The sequence below is a fragment of the Bufo gargarizans genome, chromosome 9, assembly GCF_014858855.1.
Source record: "Bufo gargarizans isolate SCDJY-AF-19 chromosome 9, ASM1485885v1, whole genome shotgun sequence".
Taxonomy (NCBI): Eukaryota; Metazoa; Chordata; class Amphibia; order Anura; family Bufonidae; genus Bufo; species Bufo gargarizans.
In genome coordinates this window covers 19,726,460-19,747,534 of record NC_058088.1, presented here as the reverse complement: position 1 = coordinate 19,747,534, position 21,075 = coordinate 19,726,460, and the positions used below count along the sequence as shown (strand labels likewise).

Sequence of the window (21,075 nt, the reverse complement as noted above, 5' to 3'; positions counted from 1 at the left end):
CAGCTGTTTCTGTGCAGGCGCTGGTGTCCGCTGTGTGCAGGCGCTGGTGTCCGCTGAGTGCAGGCGCTGGTGTCCGCTGAGTGCAGGCGCTGGTGTCCGCTGTGTGCAGGCGCTGGTGTTCGCTGTGTGCAGGCGCTGGTGTCCGCTGTGTGCAGGCGCTGGTGTCCGCTGTGTGCAGGCGCTGGTGTCCGCAGTGTGCAGGCGCTGGTGTCCGCAGTGTGCAGGCGCTGGTGTCCGCAGTGTGCAGGCGCTGGTGTCCGCAGTGTGCAGGCGCTGGTGTCCGCAGTGTGCAGGCGCTGGTGTCCGCAGTGTGCAGGCGCTGGTGTCCGCAGTGTGCAGGCGCTGGTGTCCGCAGTGTGCAGGCGCTGGTGTCCGCAGTGTGCAGGCGCTGGTGTCCGCAGTGTGCAGGCGCTGGTGTCCGCAGTGTGCAGGCGCTGGTGTCCGCAGTGTGCAGGCGCTGGTGTCCGCAGTGTGCAGGCGCTGGTGTCCGCAGTGTGCAGGCGCTGGTGTCCGCAGTGTGCAGGCGCTGGTGTCCGCAGTGTGCAGGCGCTGGTGTCCGCAGTGTGCAGGCGCTGGTGTCCGCAGTGTGCAGGCGCTGGTGTCCGCAGTGTGCAGGCGCTGGTGTCCGCAGTGTGCAGGCGCTGGTGTCCGCAGTGTGCAGGCGCTGGTGTCCGCAGTGTGCAGGCGCTGGTGTCCGCAGTGTGCAGGCGCTGGTGTCCGCAGTGTGCAGGCGCTGGTGTCCGCAGTGTGCAGGCGCTGGTGTCCTCAGTGTGCAGGCGCTGGTGTCCGCTGTGTGCAGGCGCTGGTGTCCGCTGTGTGCAGGCGCTGGTGTCCGCTGTGTGCAGGCGCTGGTGTCCGCTGTGTGCAGGCGCTGGTGTCCGCTGTGTGCAGGCGCTGGGGTCCGCAGTGTGCAGGCGCTGGTGTCCGCTGTGTGCAGGCGCTGGTATCCGCAGTGTGCAGGCGCTGGTGTCGGCTGTGTGCAGGCGCTGGTGTCCGCTGTGTAGACGCGTGTGATGTCACAGCTCCGCACACACGTCACACACATACAGGACATGTGACAGGTGGTGATGAGCACTTACCTCTCCTCTCCAGATCTTCTCTCCCATTCTCCACATGTTTCTTCAGCCAGTCTATACATTCAGTCTCCAGATAATTCTTGTTTCTCTCCCCCACTTGTACCTCCCGACTGTTCCATCTCTGTGCGGTGATCTGAGCCTCGGACATGGTGGGGATATATGTCCCCGTCTGTGTGTCCAGAGACATGAACTCTCCTCCATCATATCCGTACTGCTCGTATCCTGTGACGCCGCCGTCATCTCTCCGCTCACAGCCGTACATCAGCTGGAAGGAATGGAAACCTGCAGACAGCAGAGGAACATGTCACACAGAGCACATGTATGTGTCATGTATGTGTCATGTATGTGTGTGACGTGTGTAATATATGGGGGAAATCCAGGCTACTGCCGGGGCCCGATCCTCCAGGGGCCCATGAATCCCCCCTCATGTCTCCTGACGTCACAGGGTCACGTGGTGTGGAGCAGGTAATGATCAGTCATCTCATCCTAATGATGGGATCGGGGAGAAGACGGGGGAGGCTCAGGCTTCGAATGTCACCTGACCCTGTGACATCAGGAGGTCCTTACAGCGCGAGGGATTCATTACCTCATTATAATCTGCCCTGTGCTGACTATTCTCTAGCAGGACCTTAATGACATCACAGTCACATGATAATCGTGGCCAATTCTGACAGTCAGTGGCCCCGCTCACGAGGGTGAGACCTCTGCTTCTACCACCACAGGGGGCGCTGTGACTGACAGGTGACTAGGAAGGAAGGGGTTATGCGAGGCTGGTATTCTAGGCGGCTGTGAGGACTGTATTAGTACAGGGACATGTCCGTCAGACATTATAGGTATAGACATATAGATCAGACCCCCACTAATCATAGATTGATAGCACATCCCAGCCATATTATATGGGAATACCCCTTTAACTCACAGGCGCGTCTGTACGGTGACTACTTGTCTCACCAGGAGACTTTTCTACTTAAAAAGGCTGATTCACTTCACCAAGTGTCATTTATCATGTAGAAAAAGTTAATACAAGGCACTTACTAATGTATTGTTATTATCCATATTACTTCTTTTCCTGGCTGGATTCATTTTTCCATCACAATGTACACTGCTCGTTTCCATGGTTACAACCATCCTGTAATCAGCGGTGGTCGAGACCGCCTACTATAGGAAAAAGCACCAGCCTATGTGCGGTTCAACGGTCCTGGCCACCAGAGAGGCCTGCACGTGCAAGCACGACCGCCACTAGTGGATTGCAGGGTGGTTGTAACCATGGAAACGAGCAGTATATAATGCAACGGAAAAATGAATCCAGCCAGCAAAGGAAGCAATATGGAGAATACCAATACATTAGTAAGTGCCCTGTATTAACTTTCTCTACATGATAAAGGCCATTTACTAAGACGACCCCCTTTAAGCTACAGCAGTGCTAAAACATTTATGAACCCTTCAGGGTTTTCTATATTTCTGCTTAAATTTGACCAAAAACTACAGACACACAACTGCTCAAAATAGATAAAAAATCTAATCAAACACAAAATTCACAAAGTTTACAGCACAACAGTGTGTATACGGTGTAGTGTGTATATCAGTGTATACGGTGTAGTGTGTATATCAGTGTATACGGTGTAGTGTGGATATTAGTTTACACGGTGTAGTGTGGATATCAGTGTATACGGTGTAGTGTGTATACGGTGTAGTGTGTATATCAGTGTATACGGTGTAGTATGTATATCGGTGTATACGGTGTAGTGTGTATATCGGTGTATACGGTGTAGTGTGTATATCAGTGTATATGGTGTAGTGTGTGTATATTAGTGTATACGGTGTAGTGTGGATATCAGTGTATATGGTGTAGTGTGTGTATATTAGTGTATACGGTGTACTGTGTATATCGGTGTATACGGTGTAGTGTGTATATTAGTGTATACGGAGTACCGTGTGTATACGCTGTAGTGTGTATACGGTGTACTGTGTGTATATTAGTGTATACGGTGTAGTGTGTATATTAGTGCATATATACTGTGTATCGTCTATATCGGTGTATACGGAGTAGTGTGTATATCAGTATATGCGGTGTAGTGTGTATACAGTGTAGTGTGTATATTAGTGTATATAAACGGAGTATCTTGTATACGGAGTAGTGTGTATACGGTGTAGTGTGTATATCAGTATATGCGGTGTAGTGTGTATATCAGTGTATACGGTGTAGTGTGTATATCTGTGTATACGGAGTAGTGTGTATATCAGTATATGCGGTGTAGTGTGTATACGGTGTAGTGTGTATATCAGTGTATACGGTGTAGTGTGTATATCGGTGTATACAGTGTAGTGTGTATATCGGTGTATACGGTGTAGTGTGTATATCAGTGTATACGGTGTAGTGTGTATATCACTGTATACGGTGTAGTGTGTATATCGGTGTATACGGTGTAGTGTGTTATATTAGTGAATACAGTGTAGTGTGGATATCAGTGTAGTGTGTTATATTAGTGTATACGGTGTAGTGTGTATATCAGTGTATACGGTGTAGTGTGGATATTAGTTTACACGGTGTAGTGTGGATATCAGTGTAATGTGTATATCACTGTATACGGTGTAGTGTGTATACGGTGTAGTGTGTATATCAGTGTATACGGTGTAGTGTGTTATATTAGTGTATACGGTGTAGTGTGGATATCAGTGTATATGGTGTAGTATGTGTATATTAGTGTATACGGTGTACTGTGTATATCGGTGTATACGGTGTAGTGTGTATATTAGTGTATACGGAGTACCGTGTGTATACGCTGTAGTGTGTATACGGTGTACTGTGTGTATATTAGTGTATACGGTGTAGTGTGTATATTAGTGCATATATACGGTGTATCGTCTATATCGGTGTATACGGAGTAGTGTGTATATCAGTATATGCGGTGTAGTGTGTATACAGTGTAGTGTGTATATTAGTGTATATAAACGGAGTATCTTGTATACGGAGTAGTGTGTATACGGTGTAGTGTGTATATCAGTATATGCGGTGTAGTGTGTATATCAGTGTATACGGTGTAGTGTGTATATCTGTGTATACGGAGTAGTGTGTATATCAGTATATGCGGTGTAGTGTGTATACGGTGTAGTGTGTATATCAGTGTATACAGTGTAGTGTGTATATCGGTGTATACAGTGTAGTGTGTATATCGGTGTATACGGTGTAGTGTGTATATCAGTGTATACGGTGTAGTGTGTATATCGGTGTATACGGTGTAGTGTGTATATCGGTGTATACGGTGTAGTGTGTATATCAGTGTATACGGTGTAGTGTGTATATCGGTGTAATGTGTATATCGGTGTATACAGTGTAGTGTGTATATCGGTGTATACAGTGTAGTGTGTATATCAGTGTATACAGTGTAGTGTGTATATCGGTGTATACAGTGTAGTGTGTATATCGGTGTATACGGTGCAGTGTGTATATTAGTGTATACGGTGTAGTGTGTATATCAGTGTATAAGGTGTAGTGTGTATATCGGTGTATATAGTGTAGTGTGTATATCAGTGTATATGGAGTAGTGTGTATATCAGTGTATACGGTGTAGTGTGTATATCAGTGTATACGGTGTAGTGTGTATATCGGTGTATACGGTGTAGTGTGTATATTAGTGTATACGGAGTACCGTGTGTATACGCTGTAGTGTGTATACGGTGTACTGTGTGTATATTAGTGTATACGGTGTAGTGTGTATATTAGTGCATATATACTGTGTATCGTCTATATCGGTGTATACGGAGTAGTGTGTATATCAGTATATGCGGTGTAGTGTGTATACAGTGTAGTGTGTATATTAGTGTATATAAACGGAGTATCTTGTATACGGAGTAGTGTGTATACGGTGTAGTGTGTATATCAGTATATGCGGTGTAGTGTGTATATCAGTGTATACGGTGTAGTGTGTATATCAGTGTATACGGTGTAGTGTGTATATCGGTGTATACAGTGTAGTGTGTATATCGGTGTATACGGTGTAGTGTGTATATCAGTGTATACGGTGTAGTGTGTATATCGGTGTATACGGTGTAGTGTGTATATCGGTGTATACGGTGTAGTGTGTTATATTAGTGAATACAGTGTAGTGTGGATATCAGTGTAGTGTGTTATATTAGTGTATACGGTGTAGTGTGTATATCAGTGTATACGGTGTAGTGTGGATATTAGTTTACACGGTGTAGTGTGGATATCAGTGTAATGTGTATATCACTGTATACGGTGTAGTGTGTATATCAGTGTATACGGTGTAGTGTGTTATATTAGTGTATATGGTGTAGTATGTGTATATTAGTGTATACGGTGTACTGTGTATATCGGTGTATACGATGTAGTGTGTATATTAGTGTATACGGAGTACCGTGTGTATACGCTGTAGTGTGTATACGGTGTACTGTGTGTATATTAGTGTATACGGTGTAGTGTGTATATTAGTGCATATATACTGTGTATCGTCTATATCGGTGTATACGGAGTAGTGTGTATATCAGTATATGCGGTGTAGTGTGTATACAGTGTAGTGTGTATATTAGTGTATATAAACGGAGTATCTTGTATACGGAGTAGTGTGTATACGGTGTAGTGTGTATATCAGTATATGCGGTGTAGTGTGTATATCAGTGTATACGGTGTAGTGTGTATATCTGTGTATACGGAGTAGTGTGTATATCAGTATATGCGGTGTAGTGTGTATACGGTGTAGTGTGTATATCAGTGTATACGGTGTAGTGTGTATATCGGTGTATACAGTGTAGTGTGTATATCGGTGTATACGGTGTAGTGTGTATATCAGTGTATACAGTGTAGTGTGTATATCGGTGTATACGGTGTAGTGTGTATATCAGTGTATACGGTGTAGTGTGTATATCAGTGTATATGGAGTAGTGTGTATATCAGTGTATACGGTGTAGTGTGTACATTAGTGTATACGGTGTAGTGTGCATATTAGCATATACAGTGTAGTGTGTATATCAGTATATGCGGTGTAGTGTGTATACGGTGTAGTGTGTATATCGGTGTATACAGTGTAGTGTGTATATCGGTGTATACAGTGTAGTGTGTATATCGTGTATACGGTGTAGTGTGTATATCAGTGTATACGGTGTAGTGTGTATATCGGTGTATACGGTGTAGTGTGTATATCAGTGTATACGGTGTAGTGTGTATATCGGTGTAATGTGTATATCGGTGTATACAGTGTAGTGTGTATATCGGTGTATACAGTGTAGTGTGTATATCGGTGTATACGGTGTAGTGTGTATATCGGTGTATACAGTGTAGTGTGTATATCGGTGTATACAGTGTAGTGTGTATATCGGTGTATACGGTGCAGTGTGTATATTAGTGTATAAGGTGTAGTGTGTATATCAGTGTATAAGGTGTAGTGTGTATATCGGTGTATACGGTGCAGTGTGTACATTAGTGTATACGGTGTAGTGTGCATATTAGCATATACAGTGTAGTGTGTATATCAGTATATGCGGTGTAGTGTGTATACGGTGTAGTGTGTATATCAGTGTATATGGTGTAGTGTGTATATCAGTGTATACGGTGTATTGTCTCTCACCTCCGGTCTGGTTGAAGCGGCTCATCACTGTCCTCACATTATATCTGAATACGGCCTCATTTACTTTAGCGTTCTGTGTATTATGCTCCCAGTATCCTGGATCCACTTTTTCCATCCACTTCACGTTGGGTTTCACTCCTCCGCTCTCTGAGTTATAATTCACAATCTCCCGATCATCCACGTATCCGACTTCAGAATATTCCGGCAGCCCGGACCCCGGAGCTGAGACCGCCGTCATATAATAGCGCAGAGAGTGACTGTCTAAGAGAGATACAGAGTGTTACATATCACACATACACTACAGGAGGAGGGCACCATGTATGTACAGCGTGTAGGTGACAGGGTCATGTATGTACAGTGTGTAGGGGACAGGGTCATGTATGTACAGCGTGTAGGTGACAGGGTCATGTATGTACAGTGTGTAGGTGACAGGGTCATGTATGTACAGCGTGTAGGTGACAGGGTCATGTATGTACAGTGTGTAGGTGACAGGGTCCTGTATGTACAGCGTGTAGGTGACAGGGTCATGTATGTACAGCGTGTAGGTGACAGGGTCATGTATGTACAGTGTGTAGGTGACAGGGTCATGTATGTACAGCGTGTAGGTGACAGGGTCATGTATGTACAGCGTGTAGGTACAGGGTCCTGTATGTACAGCGTGTAGGTGACTGGGTCATGTATGTACAGTGTGTAGGGGACAGGGTCATGTATGTACAGCGTGTAGGTGACAGGGTCATGTATGTACAGCGTGTAGATGACAGGGTCATGTATGTACAGCGTGTAGGTGACAGGGTCATGTATGTGAGATGTAACATGTTTCCTCAGTTCTCCTCGTCTCTCATGTCTCTTTCCTCCGCAGTCTCCTTTGTCCCGGATACAATGGACGCTCTGCTGTACATTATACTGATGTTCTATATCAGGGGAACTCAACTGGCGGACCGAATACGGACTGTGGTTGCCAGCTGTCCGGACCCCTGCATGCACCCGGGTGCCATCTCTCGGGGTGCCAGAGTCCATCAATACAGATGGAAGCGCTCATTGCTGGAGCGCAGGGAGCTGGGTCCTGTCCCTCTCTGCTCAGCTCCCCGCACTCTTCTCCTTCTTCAGGTCAGCTGCGCTCTGAATGGTGAAGCAGGAAGACTTCTCCCCGCTCCACCATTCAGCCTGCAGGCAGGGATCGCGCTGCTGGACTGTGTGGGCGGAGCCTGCAGCCCTGAAATCTGCATAAGCTCTGCCCACACAGTGCTGCAGAGGGATCTCTGTCTGCAGGGGAGAGAGAACTGTGAGCTTCAGGAACGGGACAAGGGGAGCAGTTACTGTGGGGTTTTTTTTAAACACAGAGGGGGCACAATGAGTGGAGGGGGCACAATGGGCATTGCAAATGTGAAGGAGGCACAATGGGCATTTCTACTCTGTAGGGGGCACAATGGGCATTGCTAATGTGAAGGAGGCACAATGGGCATTGCTAATGTGAAGGAGGCACAATGGGCATTTCTACTCTGTAGGGGGCACAATGGGCATTGCTAATGTGAAGGGGGCACAATGGGCATTTCTACTCTGGAGGGGGGCACAATGGGCATTGCTAATGTGAAGGAGGCACAATGGGCATTTCTACTCTGTAGGGGGCACAATGGGCATTGCTAATGTGAAGGGGTCACAATGGGCATTGCTAATGTGAAGGGGGCACAATGGGCATTTCTACTCTGGAGGGGGGCACAATGGGCATTTCTACTCTGGAGCGGGGGACAATGGGCATTTCTACTCTGGAGGGGGCACCATGGGCATTTCTACTCGGGAGGGGGGGCACAATGGGCATTTCTACTCTGGATGGGGCACAATGGGCATTGCTAATGTGAAGAAGGCACAATGGGCATTTCTACTCTGGAGGGGGCACAATGGAAATTTCTACTCTGGAGGGGGCACAATGGGCATTGCTAGCGTGAAGGGGGCACAATGGGCATTTCAACCATGGAGGGGGCACAATGGGCATTGCTAATGTGAAGGGGACACAGAGGGCATTGCTAATGTGAAGGGGACACAGAGGGCATTATTACTGTGAAGGGGTCACAATGGGGATTATTACTATAAAGGGGCACAAAGAGGGCATTACAACTGTGAAGGGGCACAGAGGGCATTACTACTGTGAGGTGGCACTTGGGGTATTCATACTCTGTAGGGAGGAACTAAAGATGCATCACAATGTGTCAGGGGCACCCTGCTGTGATGGTGCACTTAGGGGTATCATACTGTCTGAGGGGCATTAAAGGGGCATCATTATTGTAAGGGGGCACTGAAAGAACATTCTTAGTGTTTGGTCGGCAGAAAGGAGATTAGATGGGCTTGGAGGTGGGGATTATTGTAAAAAAATAATAATAATGCAGTGCTACACGCCAATGGTGTTATCCCTCATTATATCTTTTTTTGTTTTACAGTTCGGACCTTCATCCTACAGCAGACTCAGGTATGTTGACCGTTAAAAAAAAAAGTACTTGAGTACCCCTGTTCTATATAATACATTGCTCCATATAATACATGCCCCAGCTGCTGCAGAACCTCCTTCTGTACGGTGAGCCGGAGCGTTCTGTCAGTCACTTCCTTATTGGCTCATCCACAGGTCCGCCTCTGGGGGCGTTACCGATCCTCTAACCCCCGGTCCAGGCCGCTGCCTTCTCCACTGCAGTCTATGGGAGTTACAGAAAGAGCCGAACGGGTGACTTGCCCGTTATATACAGTTGCAAGAAAAAGTATGTGAACCCTTTGGAATGATATGGATTTCTGCACAAATTGGTCATAAAATGTGATCTGATCTTCATCTAAGTCACAACAATAGACAATCACAGTCTGCTTAACCTAATAACACACAAATAATTAAATGTTACCATGTTTTTATTGAACATACCATGTAAACATTCACAGTGCAGTTGGAAAAAGTATGTGAACCCCTCGACTAATGACATCTCCAAGAGCTAATTGGAGTGAGGTGTCAGCCAACTGGAGTCCAATCAATGAGATGAGATTGGAGGTGTTGGTTACAGCTGCCCTATAAAAAACACACACCAGTTCTGGGTTTGCTTTTCACAAGAAGCATTGCCTGATGTGAATGATGCCTCGCACAAAAGAGCTCTCAGAAGTCCTACGATTAAGAATTGTTGACTTGCATAAAGCTGGAAAGGGTTATAAAAGTATCTCCAAAACCCTTGCTGTTCATCAGTCCACGGTAATACAAATTGTCTATAAATGGAGAAAGTTCAGCACTGCTGCTACTCTCCCTAGGAGTGGCCGTCCTGTAAAGATGACTGCAAGAGCACAGCGCAGACTGCTCAATGAGGTGAAGAAGAATCCTAGAGTGTCAGCTAAAGACTTAGAAAAGTCTCTGGCATATGCTAACATCCCTGTTAGCGAATCTACGATACGTAAAACACTAAACAAGAATGGATTTCATGGGAGGATACCACAGAGGAAGCCACTGCTGTCCAAAAAAACATTGCTGCACATTTACAGTTTGCACAAGAGCACCTGGATGTTCCACAGCAGTACTGGCAAAATATTCTGTGGACGGATGAAAACAAAGTTGAGTTGTTTGGAAGAAACACACAACACTATGTGTGGCGAAAAAGAGGCACAACACACCATCAAAACCTCATCCCAACTGTGAAGTATGGTGGTGGGGGCATCATGGTTTGGGGCTGCTTTGCTGCGTCAGGGCCTGGACGGATTGCTATCATCGAAGGAAAAATGAATTTCCAAGTTTATGAAGACATTTTGCAGGAGAACTTAAGGCCATCTGTCCACCAGCTGAAGCTCAACAGAAGATGGGTGTTGCAACAGGACAACGACTCAAAGCATAGAAGTAAATCAACAACAGAATGGCTTAAACAGAAGAAAATCCGCCTTCTGGAGTGGCCCAGTCAGAGTCCTGACCTCAACCCGATTGAGATGCGGTGGCATGACCTCAAGAAAGCGATTCACACCAGAAATCCCAAGAATATTGCTGAACTGAAACAGTTCTGTAAAGAGGAATGGTCAAGAATTACTCCTGACCGTTGTGCACGTCTGATCTGCAACTACAGGGAACGTTTGGTTGAAGTTATTGCTGCCAAAGGAGGTTCAACCAGTTATTAAATCCAAGGGTTCACATACTTTTTCTACCTGCACTGTGAATGTTTACATCGTGTGTTCAATAAAAACATGGTAACATGTAATTCTTTGTGTGTTATTAGTTTAAGCAGACTGTGATTGTCTATTGTTGTGACTTAGATGAAGATCAGATCACATTTTATGACCAATTTGTGCAGAAATCCATATCATTCCAAAGGGTTCACATACTTTTTCTTGGAGAAACCATGAATGTGTACAATGAAAACAGTCTCTTAGGGTCCATTAACACGTCCGCAATTTTATTCCGCATTTTGCGGAATGGAATCGCGGACCCATTTATTTCTATGGAGCCGCACGACGTTCTGCCCGAATCCAGAAATCTGTAATAGATCTCCTTTAAGGCTCATGTACACAAACGTATTTTCTATCCGCTTCCTTTCCGTTTTTTTTATTGCGAACTGTATTGCGGAACCATTAACTTCAATGGGTCCGCAAAAACAACGGAAGGTACTCTGTGTGCATTCCATTTCCGTATTTCCGTTCCGCAAAAAAGTAGTGAATGTCCTATTATTGTCTGCAAATCACGGTCCGAGACCCCATTCAAGTCAATGGGTCCGCAAAAAATACGGAACGCAAACGGAACACATCTGTATGTCATCCGTATTTTGCGGATCCATACTGTAGAAATTATATGCCTAGCCCATATTGCTCATGTGTTTAGTGATTAAAAACGGATCGCATACCGAAACCATACAGATATATTTTGTGGAATAACGGAACGGAAGAGGACTTAGGGGCTCGTTCACACCAACGTATTTTGCGTTCCGTATACGAGCCGTTTTCTGCGTTCTGTATACGGTCTGTATACGGAACCATTCATTTCAATGGGTCCTCAAAAGATGCTGTCCGCATCCGTTGCATGGCCCCACAAAAATTATGAGTCCTGTCCTATTCTTGTCCGTCTTGTGGACAAGAATAGGCATTTCTATATAGGGCCTCCTGTTCCGTACCGCAAAAAACAGCATGGTCGTGTGAACGAGCCCTAAATCGGAGAGAAAAAACCTCAGATACGGAACAACGGATCAGTGAAAAACAGACTGCAAAACAACAATGGTCGTGTGCAGGAGCCCTTACAAGGATTGCTTTATGGTAGTGCTGGATATAAAGGATGCGAATTACCATCTGCCGATTCCTGGTCATCAAAAGTTTCTGAGAGCGGCACTGCATCTGAAGGGGAGAATAAGACACTGTCGGTTCCAGATGCTTCCATTCGGGATTTCCATGGCTCCCTGTATATTTACCAAGCTGGTGGCAGAAATGGCGGCTCACATAAGAGAGAAGGACATTTTATTGGTCCCGTACCTGGACGATTTTGTTATGGTGGCCCCATCCAGGCAGAGTTGTCTTTCTCAGGTAAATCAAGTAATTCAGACCCTGGAATCATTGGGGTGGATAGTGAACATGGAGAAATCCAGAATGATCCCCCAACAGTCGCAGAGGTTCCTGGGGATATTATTGAACTCGACCTCCCAGAGATCCTTTTTGACCTTGGACACCTGGAATCAAATTCCACACCACTGACCTTACTTTGGTCAGTGGTGCGGAATTTGATTCTATGCCCTTACGTTTCAGTCAGAAAAGCTATGTCCATCCTTGGTACCCCATCTTGCATTCCGGCAGTTATGTGGGCTCATGTCCATTCCAGGTGTCTCCAATGGGAGATTCTTCAGTCCTGGTCAGGGAGACTGGAGGAGCTGGACAACAAGATTCTCATCTCCAGGAAGACCCGTCGGTGGCTGGTGCACGAGAATCTAGATCAGGGGGTCCCGTGGAAGGTGTTAAACCCTTTAGTAGTCACTACAGATGCCAGTCTGTCTGGGTGGGGGAGCCATGTTCTGGACAGAGTCTTTCAGGGTTCCTGGGGCAGTGCAGATTGGGAGATTTCTTCCAACGCAAAAGAATTGACAGCGGTTCCGAAGACTTTGCAGGAGATTCTGCCTTGGCTTCAGTACCGACATTTAAAGGTGTTGTCTGACAAGGGTTCCGTGGTGCCTATTTAAATCATCGAGGGGGAACCCGATCCAAGGAGTTGATGGGATTTGAGAGTCAGATATTCTCCTTGCTGGAGGGGAAAGTCTTGTCACTATCAGCCCTACATATCAGAGGTGTAGACAACTGGAAAGTGAACTTCCTGATTTAAAACCGTCTAGACCAGAGGGAATGGTCCTTAAATCAGGAGGTATTTGCCAAAATAGTAAGCCTGTGGGGGGTGCTAGATATAGACCTCTTCGCTACAAAAAGGAACAGGAAGGTAAGAAGGTTCTTCTCCCTTTCTCCAGGTGATTCTCCCACAGCAGTAGATGCCTTCCTCCAACCTTGGGACAGGGGTCTTCTGTATGCTTTCACTTCGTTACATTTAATTCCCAAGGTGTTGAACAAAATAAGGGAGGACAGAGCTTCTGTGATTTTGATAGCCCCCTTTTGGCCCCGTCGAGCATGGTTCACCTGGTTGAGACTGCTGTCGGTCAGGGAGCCATGGGTCCTTCCAGAGATTATGGATCTTGTCTGAAGGCCCAGTAATTCATCCACAGTCAAAGGACTTCACTTGACGGCATGGTTTTTGAAAGGTCTCTTTTAATCCAGAAGGGGCTATCAGAGTCGGTGTTCTCTACCTTATTAACCGTTTCTACCCCGGGCCAGTTTTCATCTTCCTGCCCAGGCCATTTTTTGCAAATCTGTCTTGTTACTACAAACCGGATTCCAAAAAAGTTGGGACACTAAACAAATTGTGAATAAAAACTGAATGCAATGATGTGGAGATGGCAAATGTCAATATTTTATTTGTAATAGAACGTAGATGACAGATCAAACGTTTAATCCGAGTAAATGTATCATTTTAAAGGAAAAATACGTTGATTCAAATTTTCACGGTGTCAACAAATCCCCAAAAAGTTGGGACAAGTAGCAATAAGAGGCTGGAAAAAGTAAGTTTGAGCATAACGAAGAGCTGGAAGAGCAATTAACACTAATTAGGTCAATTGGCAACATGATTGGGTATAAAAAGAGCTTCTCAGAGTGGCAGTGTCTCTCAGAGGCCAAGATGGGTAGAGGATCACCAATTCCCACAATGTTGCGCAGAAAGATAGTGGAGCAATATCAGAAAGGTGTTACCCAGCAAAAAACTGCAAAGACTTTGCATCCATCATCATCAACTGTGCATAACATCATCCGAAGATTCAGAGAATCTGGAACAATCTCTGTGCGTAAGGGTCAAGGCCGTAAAACCATACTGGATGCCCGTGATCTCCGGGCCCTTAAACGACACTGCACCACAAACAGGAATGCTACTGTAAAGGAAATCCCAGAATGGGCTCAGGAATACTTCCAGAAACCATTGTCAGTGAGCACAATCCACCGTGCCATCCGCCGTTGCCAGCTGAAACTCTACAGTGCAAAGAAGAAGCCATTTCTAAGCAAGATCCACAAGCTCAGGCGTTTTCACTGGGCCAGGGATCATTTAAAATGGAGTGTGGCAAAATGGAAGACTGTTCTGTGGTCAGACGAGTCACGATTCGAAGTTCTTTTTGGAAATCTGGGACGCCATGTCATCCGGACCAAAGAGGACAAGGACAACCCAAGTCGTTATCAACGCTCAGTTCAGAAGCCTGCATCTCTGATGGTATGGGGTCGCATGAGTGCGTGTGGCATGGGCAGCTTGCATGTCTGGAAAGGCACCATCAATGCAGAAAAATATATTCAGGTTCTAGAACAACATCTGCTCCCATCCAGACGTCATCTCTTTCAGGGAAGACCCTGCATTTTTCAACAAGATAATGCCAGACCATATTCTGCATCAATCACAACATCATGGCTGCGTAGGAGAAGGATCCGGGGACTGAAATGGCCGGTCTGCAGTCCAGATCTTTCACCTATAGAGAACATTTGGCGCATCATAAAGAGGAAGGTGCAACAAAGAAGGCCCAAGACGATTGAACAGTTAGAGGCCTGTATTAGACAAGAATGGGAGAGCATTCCTATTTCTAAACCTGAGAAACTGGTCTCCTCGGTCCCCAGACGTCTGTTGAGTGTTGTAAGAAGAAGGGGAGATGCCACACAGTGGTGAAAATGGCCTTGGCCCAACTTTTTGGGATTTGTTGACACCATGAAATTCTGATTCAACATATTTTTCCCTTAAAATGGTACATTTTCTCAGTTTAAACTTTTGTTCCGTGATTTATGTTCTATTCTGAATAAAATATTAGAAGTTGGCACCTCCACATCATTGCATTCAGTTTTTATTCACGATTTGTATAGTGTCCCAACTTTTTTGGAATCCGGTTTGTATATGTGGTAATAACTTTGGAACGCTTTTACTTATCCAAGTCATTCAGAGATTGTTTTCTCATGACATAGTGGAAACCACCCATAAATGACCCTATTGTAGAAACTACACCCCTCAAACTACTCAAAACTGATTTTACAAACTTTGTTAACCCTTCAGGCCCCTGTGGCATAGAAGGGGTTAATGCGCCGGCATCAGTGTTTTGACCGTTGCCGGCGCATACAGCAGGGATCCGGCTAACGGAAACAGCCGGTCCCCTGCAGCTGATCGGACGGGCGCAGCTCTTGCACCCGCCCAATCAGCGCGCCGTAATAGTACTGCGCTGGGCGGCAAGTCACGTCCCGCTGCGCTGTACTATTATGGCACTGGTCGGGAAGGGGTTAGAGAGTAGGAAAGAAGTGACTACAGGCATATATGCTAGAGTTTGGTAATTTTTTTTAAGTTTTTAGTGATACCTCCTTCCCCTTCCTGTCAGCTCAGTATTGATAGATTTTAGAATTTCTCCAGAGGGGATTAGATAAAGATTTGGCATTAAGTAAAAAAAATCACAGAATGAAGTGGTATGGATGGGAAATGGGAGGAAGTGCTCAAAACCGCAAAAACTGTAGTGTGTTTATACCCGGGGGAGCAATCGATCGGCATGTGATCCGCTGCTAACGGCAATTCCCAGCAAAAATGCATACAATGGAGGATGTCGGCAGCGGACCACATGCACCACCCTAACATTAGCGTGAGGGTTTGGCCAGTATTGTCAGTAGCATATTATTGTGGTGCACCGTTTGCAGTGATTTATGGATTTTCCTATTCTCATCCACACATTATTCCATCTTGTGTAGGTGTCACCGCCAGCTCTGTGAGAAGGTCTGTTAGACGTTCTTCGCTACCTCTTACATGGCGTTCTTTGTTTTGGTTTCACTTTGTCATCTCCTTTCCTTCTCCCAGCTGTCACCTATTTGCACTGATTGTCTCCCTTTATATTCCCTCCCATACTGCCTCACTTTGCGGTTTATACTTCTTCCTGGATGAGTTGTTCACTGCTGGATGCTGCTTCTCCTGATTCCTCAGTTAAGTCTGTTTCCTTTATTTGTGTTTCCTTGCTGGCTTGATTGTAGGTGACCCTCACTCCGTCTGTATTAAGTGCAGGGAGCCGTTGGTAGTGTCACCTCACTATTATAGGGTTTTCAGGTGTCACATAGTATAAGGTACGTGGGCATGCCATCGTCTTCCATAGCAGCCAGGGTGAGCTCTAGGGGTTTAGGGCTCACCCATATGCTCCTTAGTTTGGGATCAAGCCAGTCGGATGTTTATTTATAAGTTCCAGCTTTCTGCAACACCATCCGCGACAGTAGGATGCCTTTGTGGTGCATGTGGTCCGCTGCCGACATCCTCCATTGTATGCATTTTCGCTGGCGATTGCCGTCAGCAGCGGATCACGTGCGGAGGGATTGCTCCCCCGGGTATAAACACACCACAGTGTTTGGGAGGAAGTGCTCAAAACCCCATTTAGGCCACTTCATTCTGTGTTTTTTTTCTTGATATATATGGAATGTGCCTCAGTTTATCGTTGGTAACATTCTGTGCACCTGGTAGCCTGTGTCACATGGCTTGTTATAGGGGGGCTCCTCCTACCCTCCCATTGTATTAGTGATCTTACTATGGAGGTATGTGGGAGTTCCTTGAAGGTTCAGATTTCGGCCCTTAGTGTCTTGTTTGATTCGAGTTTAGCTGCTCATCCTCTGGTTGTTAGATTTTGTAAGGCTGTTGCTAGAAACATCCTGGCTAGGGTCGCAAAAGTCCCCTCCTGGGATCTTGGGCTGGTCCTTCAGGCCTTGACTAAAGCGCCCTTTGAACCCCTCTCTGAAATCTCCATTAAAGTCCTAACATTAAAATGTGTCTTTTTAGTGGCCATCACATCTGCCAGGAGATTAGGTGAAATGCAGGCTTTTTCCATCAACCCTCCTTATATGTCCACTCAGGAGGATAGGATTAGCCTTCGCCCCGATCCAGCATTTCTCCCTAAGGTAGTCTCGGATTGTCACAAGGGCCAGGAGGTGATTCTCCCTTCCTTTTGTGATAAAACTAGTAATCCCAAAGAGGCTGAACTCAATCCTTTGGATGTTAGGAGAGGTGTTGGCGTATGTAGACGCTACCAAGGGGTGGAGGAAAGCAACTTATTTGTTTATACAGTTTGCAGGCCCTAATAGAGGGACATCAGCTAGTAAGAGTTCCTTAGCCAGGTGGATAAGGCGGGCTATCTGTTTAGCTTATGTTTCCCTGCAGAAGCCGATTCCCCAAGGATGGTCGGCTCACTCGACAAGAGCGGTATAATTAAACGTGAAGAGAACATATGTCTTCAGTCAAGCAAGCAAAGGAAGTCGGATGACTGGATTATGGAGGGCTTCTCGTCTCTGAAAACCACTGAGGAATGGAGAGGCTCCTCCTTTCTTAGGCCTCATGCACACGACAGTTTTTTTTCACGGTCCGTAAAACGGGGTTCCGTTGTTCCGTGATCCGTGTCAGTTTTTTTCCCCGTGTGTCTTCCGTGATTTTTGGAGGATCTCCAGACATGAACGAAAGTAAAAAAAAAAAGCAGTTTTGGTGTCCACCTGGCCGTGCGGAGCCAAACGGATCCGTCCTGACTTACAATGCAAGTCAATGGGGATCCGTTTGACGTTGACACAATATGGTGCCATTGCAAACGGATCCGTCCCCCATTGACTTTTAATGTAAAGTCAGGGTATATTTTAACTTGAAGCGTCCCCATCACCATGGGAACGCCTCTATGTTAGAATATACCATCGGATTTCAGTTATATCGTGAGAACTCAGATCCGACAGTATATTCTAACACAGAGGCGTTCCCATAGTGATGGGGACGCTTCAAGTTAGAATATACTAAGAACTGTGTACATGACTGCCCCCTGCTGCTTGGCAGTATCTGATCTCTTACAGGGGGCTGTGATACGCACAATTAACCCCTCAGGTGCCGCACTCCCTCCCCAGACCCCCTCCCTCCCCAGTTTTAAATTCATTGGTGGCCAGTGCGGCCCCTCCCTCCCCTGTATTATATTCATTAGTGGCCAGTGCGGCCTCCCCTCCCCTAAATTAAAATCCCCCCCCCCCATATACTATGGCCCCAGTTGTGCCCCCATACATATATTACGGTCCCAGTTGTGCCCCCATATACGATGGCCCCAGTTGTGCCCCCATAGATATATTATGGCCCCAGTTGGTGGCAGCGGAGAATACTGTGTGATGAAGTCAGGCGGCACAGCGTGCTGGTTAAGGGGTGCTCGGTTTGTGTGGATGCAATCCCAAAACCATAAAAATTAGTGACCAATAAATCTATCACCAGCAAAGATTTTTGGAAGTGCCGGTTATCTTTCATTTTTCTGGTGGCAGTGGAGAGTTCCGATCGGAGTCCCAGTTTAATCGCTGGGGCTCCGATCGGTAACCATGGCAACCACGACGCTACTGCAGTCCTGGCTGCCATGGTTACTTAGCAATTTTAGAAGCATTATACTTACCTGCGCTGTCTGTGGCCGGCCGGGCGCTCCTCCTACTGGTAAGTGAAAGGTCTGTGCGGCGCATTGCTTATAGCACAGACCCAGACCGGTCACTTACCAGTAGGAGGAGCGCCCGGCCGGCCACAGACAGCGCAGGTAAGTATAATGCTTCTAAAATTGCTAAGTAACCATGGCAGCCAGGACTGCAGTAGCGTCTTGGTTGCCATGGTTACCGATCGGAGCCCCAGCGATTAAACTGGGACTCTGATCGGAACTCTCCGCTGCCACCAACTGGGGCCATAATATATCTATGGGGGCACAACTGGGACAGTAATATACAGTACAGACCAAAAGTTTGGACACACCTTCTCATTCAAAGAGTTTTCTTTATTTTCATGACTATGAAAATTGTAGATTCACACTGAAGGCATCAAAACTATGAATTAACACATGTGGAATTATATACATAACAAAAAAGTGTGAAACAACTGAAAATATGTCATATTCTAGGTTCTTCAAAGTTGCCACCTTTTGCTTTGATTACTGCTTTGCACACTCTTGGCATTCTCTTGATGAGCTTCAAGAGGTAGTCACCTGAAATGGTCTTCCAACAGTCTTGAAGGAGTTCCCAGAGATGCTTAGCACTTGTTGGCCCTTTTGCCTTCACTCTGCGGTCCAGCTCACCCCAAACCATCTCGATTGGGTTCAGGTCCGGTGACTGTGGAGGCCAGGTCATCTGGCGCAGCACCCCATCACTCTCCTTCATGGTCAAATAGCCCTTACACAGCCTGGAGGTGTGCTTGGGGTCATTGTCCTGTTGAAAAATAAATGATGGTCCAACTAAACGCAAACCGGATGGAATAGCATGCCGCTGCAGGATGCTGTGGTAGCCATGCTGGTTCAGTATGCCTTCAATTTTGAAGAAATCCCCAACAGTGTCACCAGCAAAGCACCCCCACACCATCACACCTCCTCCTCCATGCTTCACGGTGGGAACCAGGCATGTAGAGTCCATCCGTTCACCTTTTCTGCGTCGCACAAAGACACGGAGGTTGGAACCAAAGATCTCAAATTTGGACTCATCAGACCAAAGCACAGATTTCCACTGGTCTAATGTCCATTCCTTGTGTTCTTTAGCCCAAACAAGTCTCTTCTGCTTGTTGCCTGTCCTTAGCAGTGGTTTCCTAGCAGATATTCTACCATGAAGGCCTGATTCACACAGTCTCCTCTTAACAGTTGTCCTAGAGATGTGTCTGCTGCTAGAACTCTGTGTGGCATTGACCTGGTCTCTAATCTGAGCTGCTGTTAACCTGCGATTTCTGGGGCTGGTGACTCGGATGAACTTATCCTCCGCAGCAGAGGTGTCTCTTGGTCTTCCTTTCCTGGGGCGGTCCGCATGTGAGCCAGTTTCTTTGTAGCGCTTGATGGTTTTTGTGACTGCACTTGGGGACACTTTCAAAGTTTTCTCAATTTTCGGACTGACTGACCTTCATTTCTTAAAGTAATGATGGCCACTAGTTTTTCTTTACTTAGCTGATTTTTTCTTGCCATAATACAAATTCTAACAGTCTATTCAGTAGGACATCAGCTGTGTATCCACCTGACTTCTCCACAACGCAACTGATGGTCCCAACCCCATTTATAAGGCAAGAAATCACACTTATTAAACCTGACAGGGCACACCTGTGAAGTGAAAACTATTTCAGGTGACTACCTCTTGAAGCTCATAAAGAGTGTGCAAAGCAGTAATCAAAGCAAAAGGGGGCTACTTTGAAGAACCTAGAATATGACATATTTTCAGTTGTTTCACACTTTTTTGTTATGTATATAATTTCACATGTGTTAATTCATAGTTTTGATGCCTTCAGTGTGAATCTACAATTTTCATAGTCATGAAAATAAAGAAAACTCTTTGAATGAGAAGGTGTGTCCAAACTTTTGGTCTGTACTGTATGTATGGGGCCACAACTGGGGCCGTGATATATGTATAGGGACACATCTGGGGTCATAGTATATGTATGAGGGCACAACTGGGGCCATAATATAAAGATGGGGGCACAACTGGGGCCATAGTATATGGGGGGGGGGGGATTTTAATTAGGAGGGGGGGCGGGGGGGGCCCACTGGCCACCAATGAGTTTAAAACTGGGGAGGGAGGGGGGTCTGCCCCCTGCTGCCTGGCAGCTCCTGATCTCTTACAGGGGGCTATGATATGCACAATTAACCCCTCAGGTGCGGCACCTGAGGAGTTAATTGTGCGGATCACGGCCCCCTGTAAGAGATCGGGTGCTGCCAGGCAGCAGGGGGCAGTCATGTACACAGTTCTTAGTATATTCTAACTTGAAGCGTCCCCATCACTATGGGAACGCCTCTGTGTTAGAATATACTGTCGGAACTGAGTTTTCACAAAGTGAAAACTCAGCTCTGAAAAAGCTTTTAAGCAGACGGATCTGCGATCCGTCTGTGTGA

General features: G+C 46.2%; 1 protein-coding gene across 4 annotated transcripts in view; it reads right to left on the bottom strand.

The window, feature by feature from the left end:
* The window catches only part of LOC122946540 (class I histocompatibility antigen, F10 alpha chain-like), a 131,924-nt gene that overhangs the window by 24,538 nt on the left and 86,311 nt on the right, over positions 1 to 21,075 (bottom strand). For all 4 annotated transcript variants that reach the window (XM_044306242.1, XM_044306247.1, XM_044306244.1 and 1 more), the window contains exons 2-3: positions 6,662 to 6,922; positions 1,080 to 1,358 (exon numbers count right to left, since the gene is read on the bottom strand). In XM_044306242.1, the coding sequence (XP_044162177.1) occupies positions 1,080 to 1,358; positions 6,662 to 6,922 (540 nt within the window). The remainder of the gene's footprint in view (positions 1 to 1,079; positions 1,359 to 6,661; positions 6,923 to 21,075) is intronic.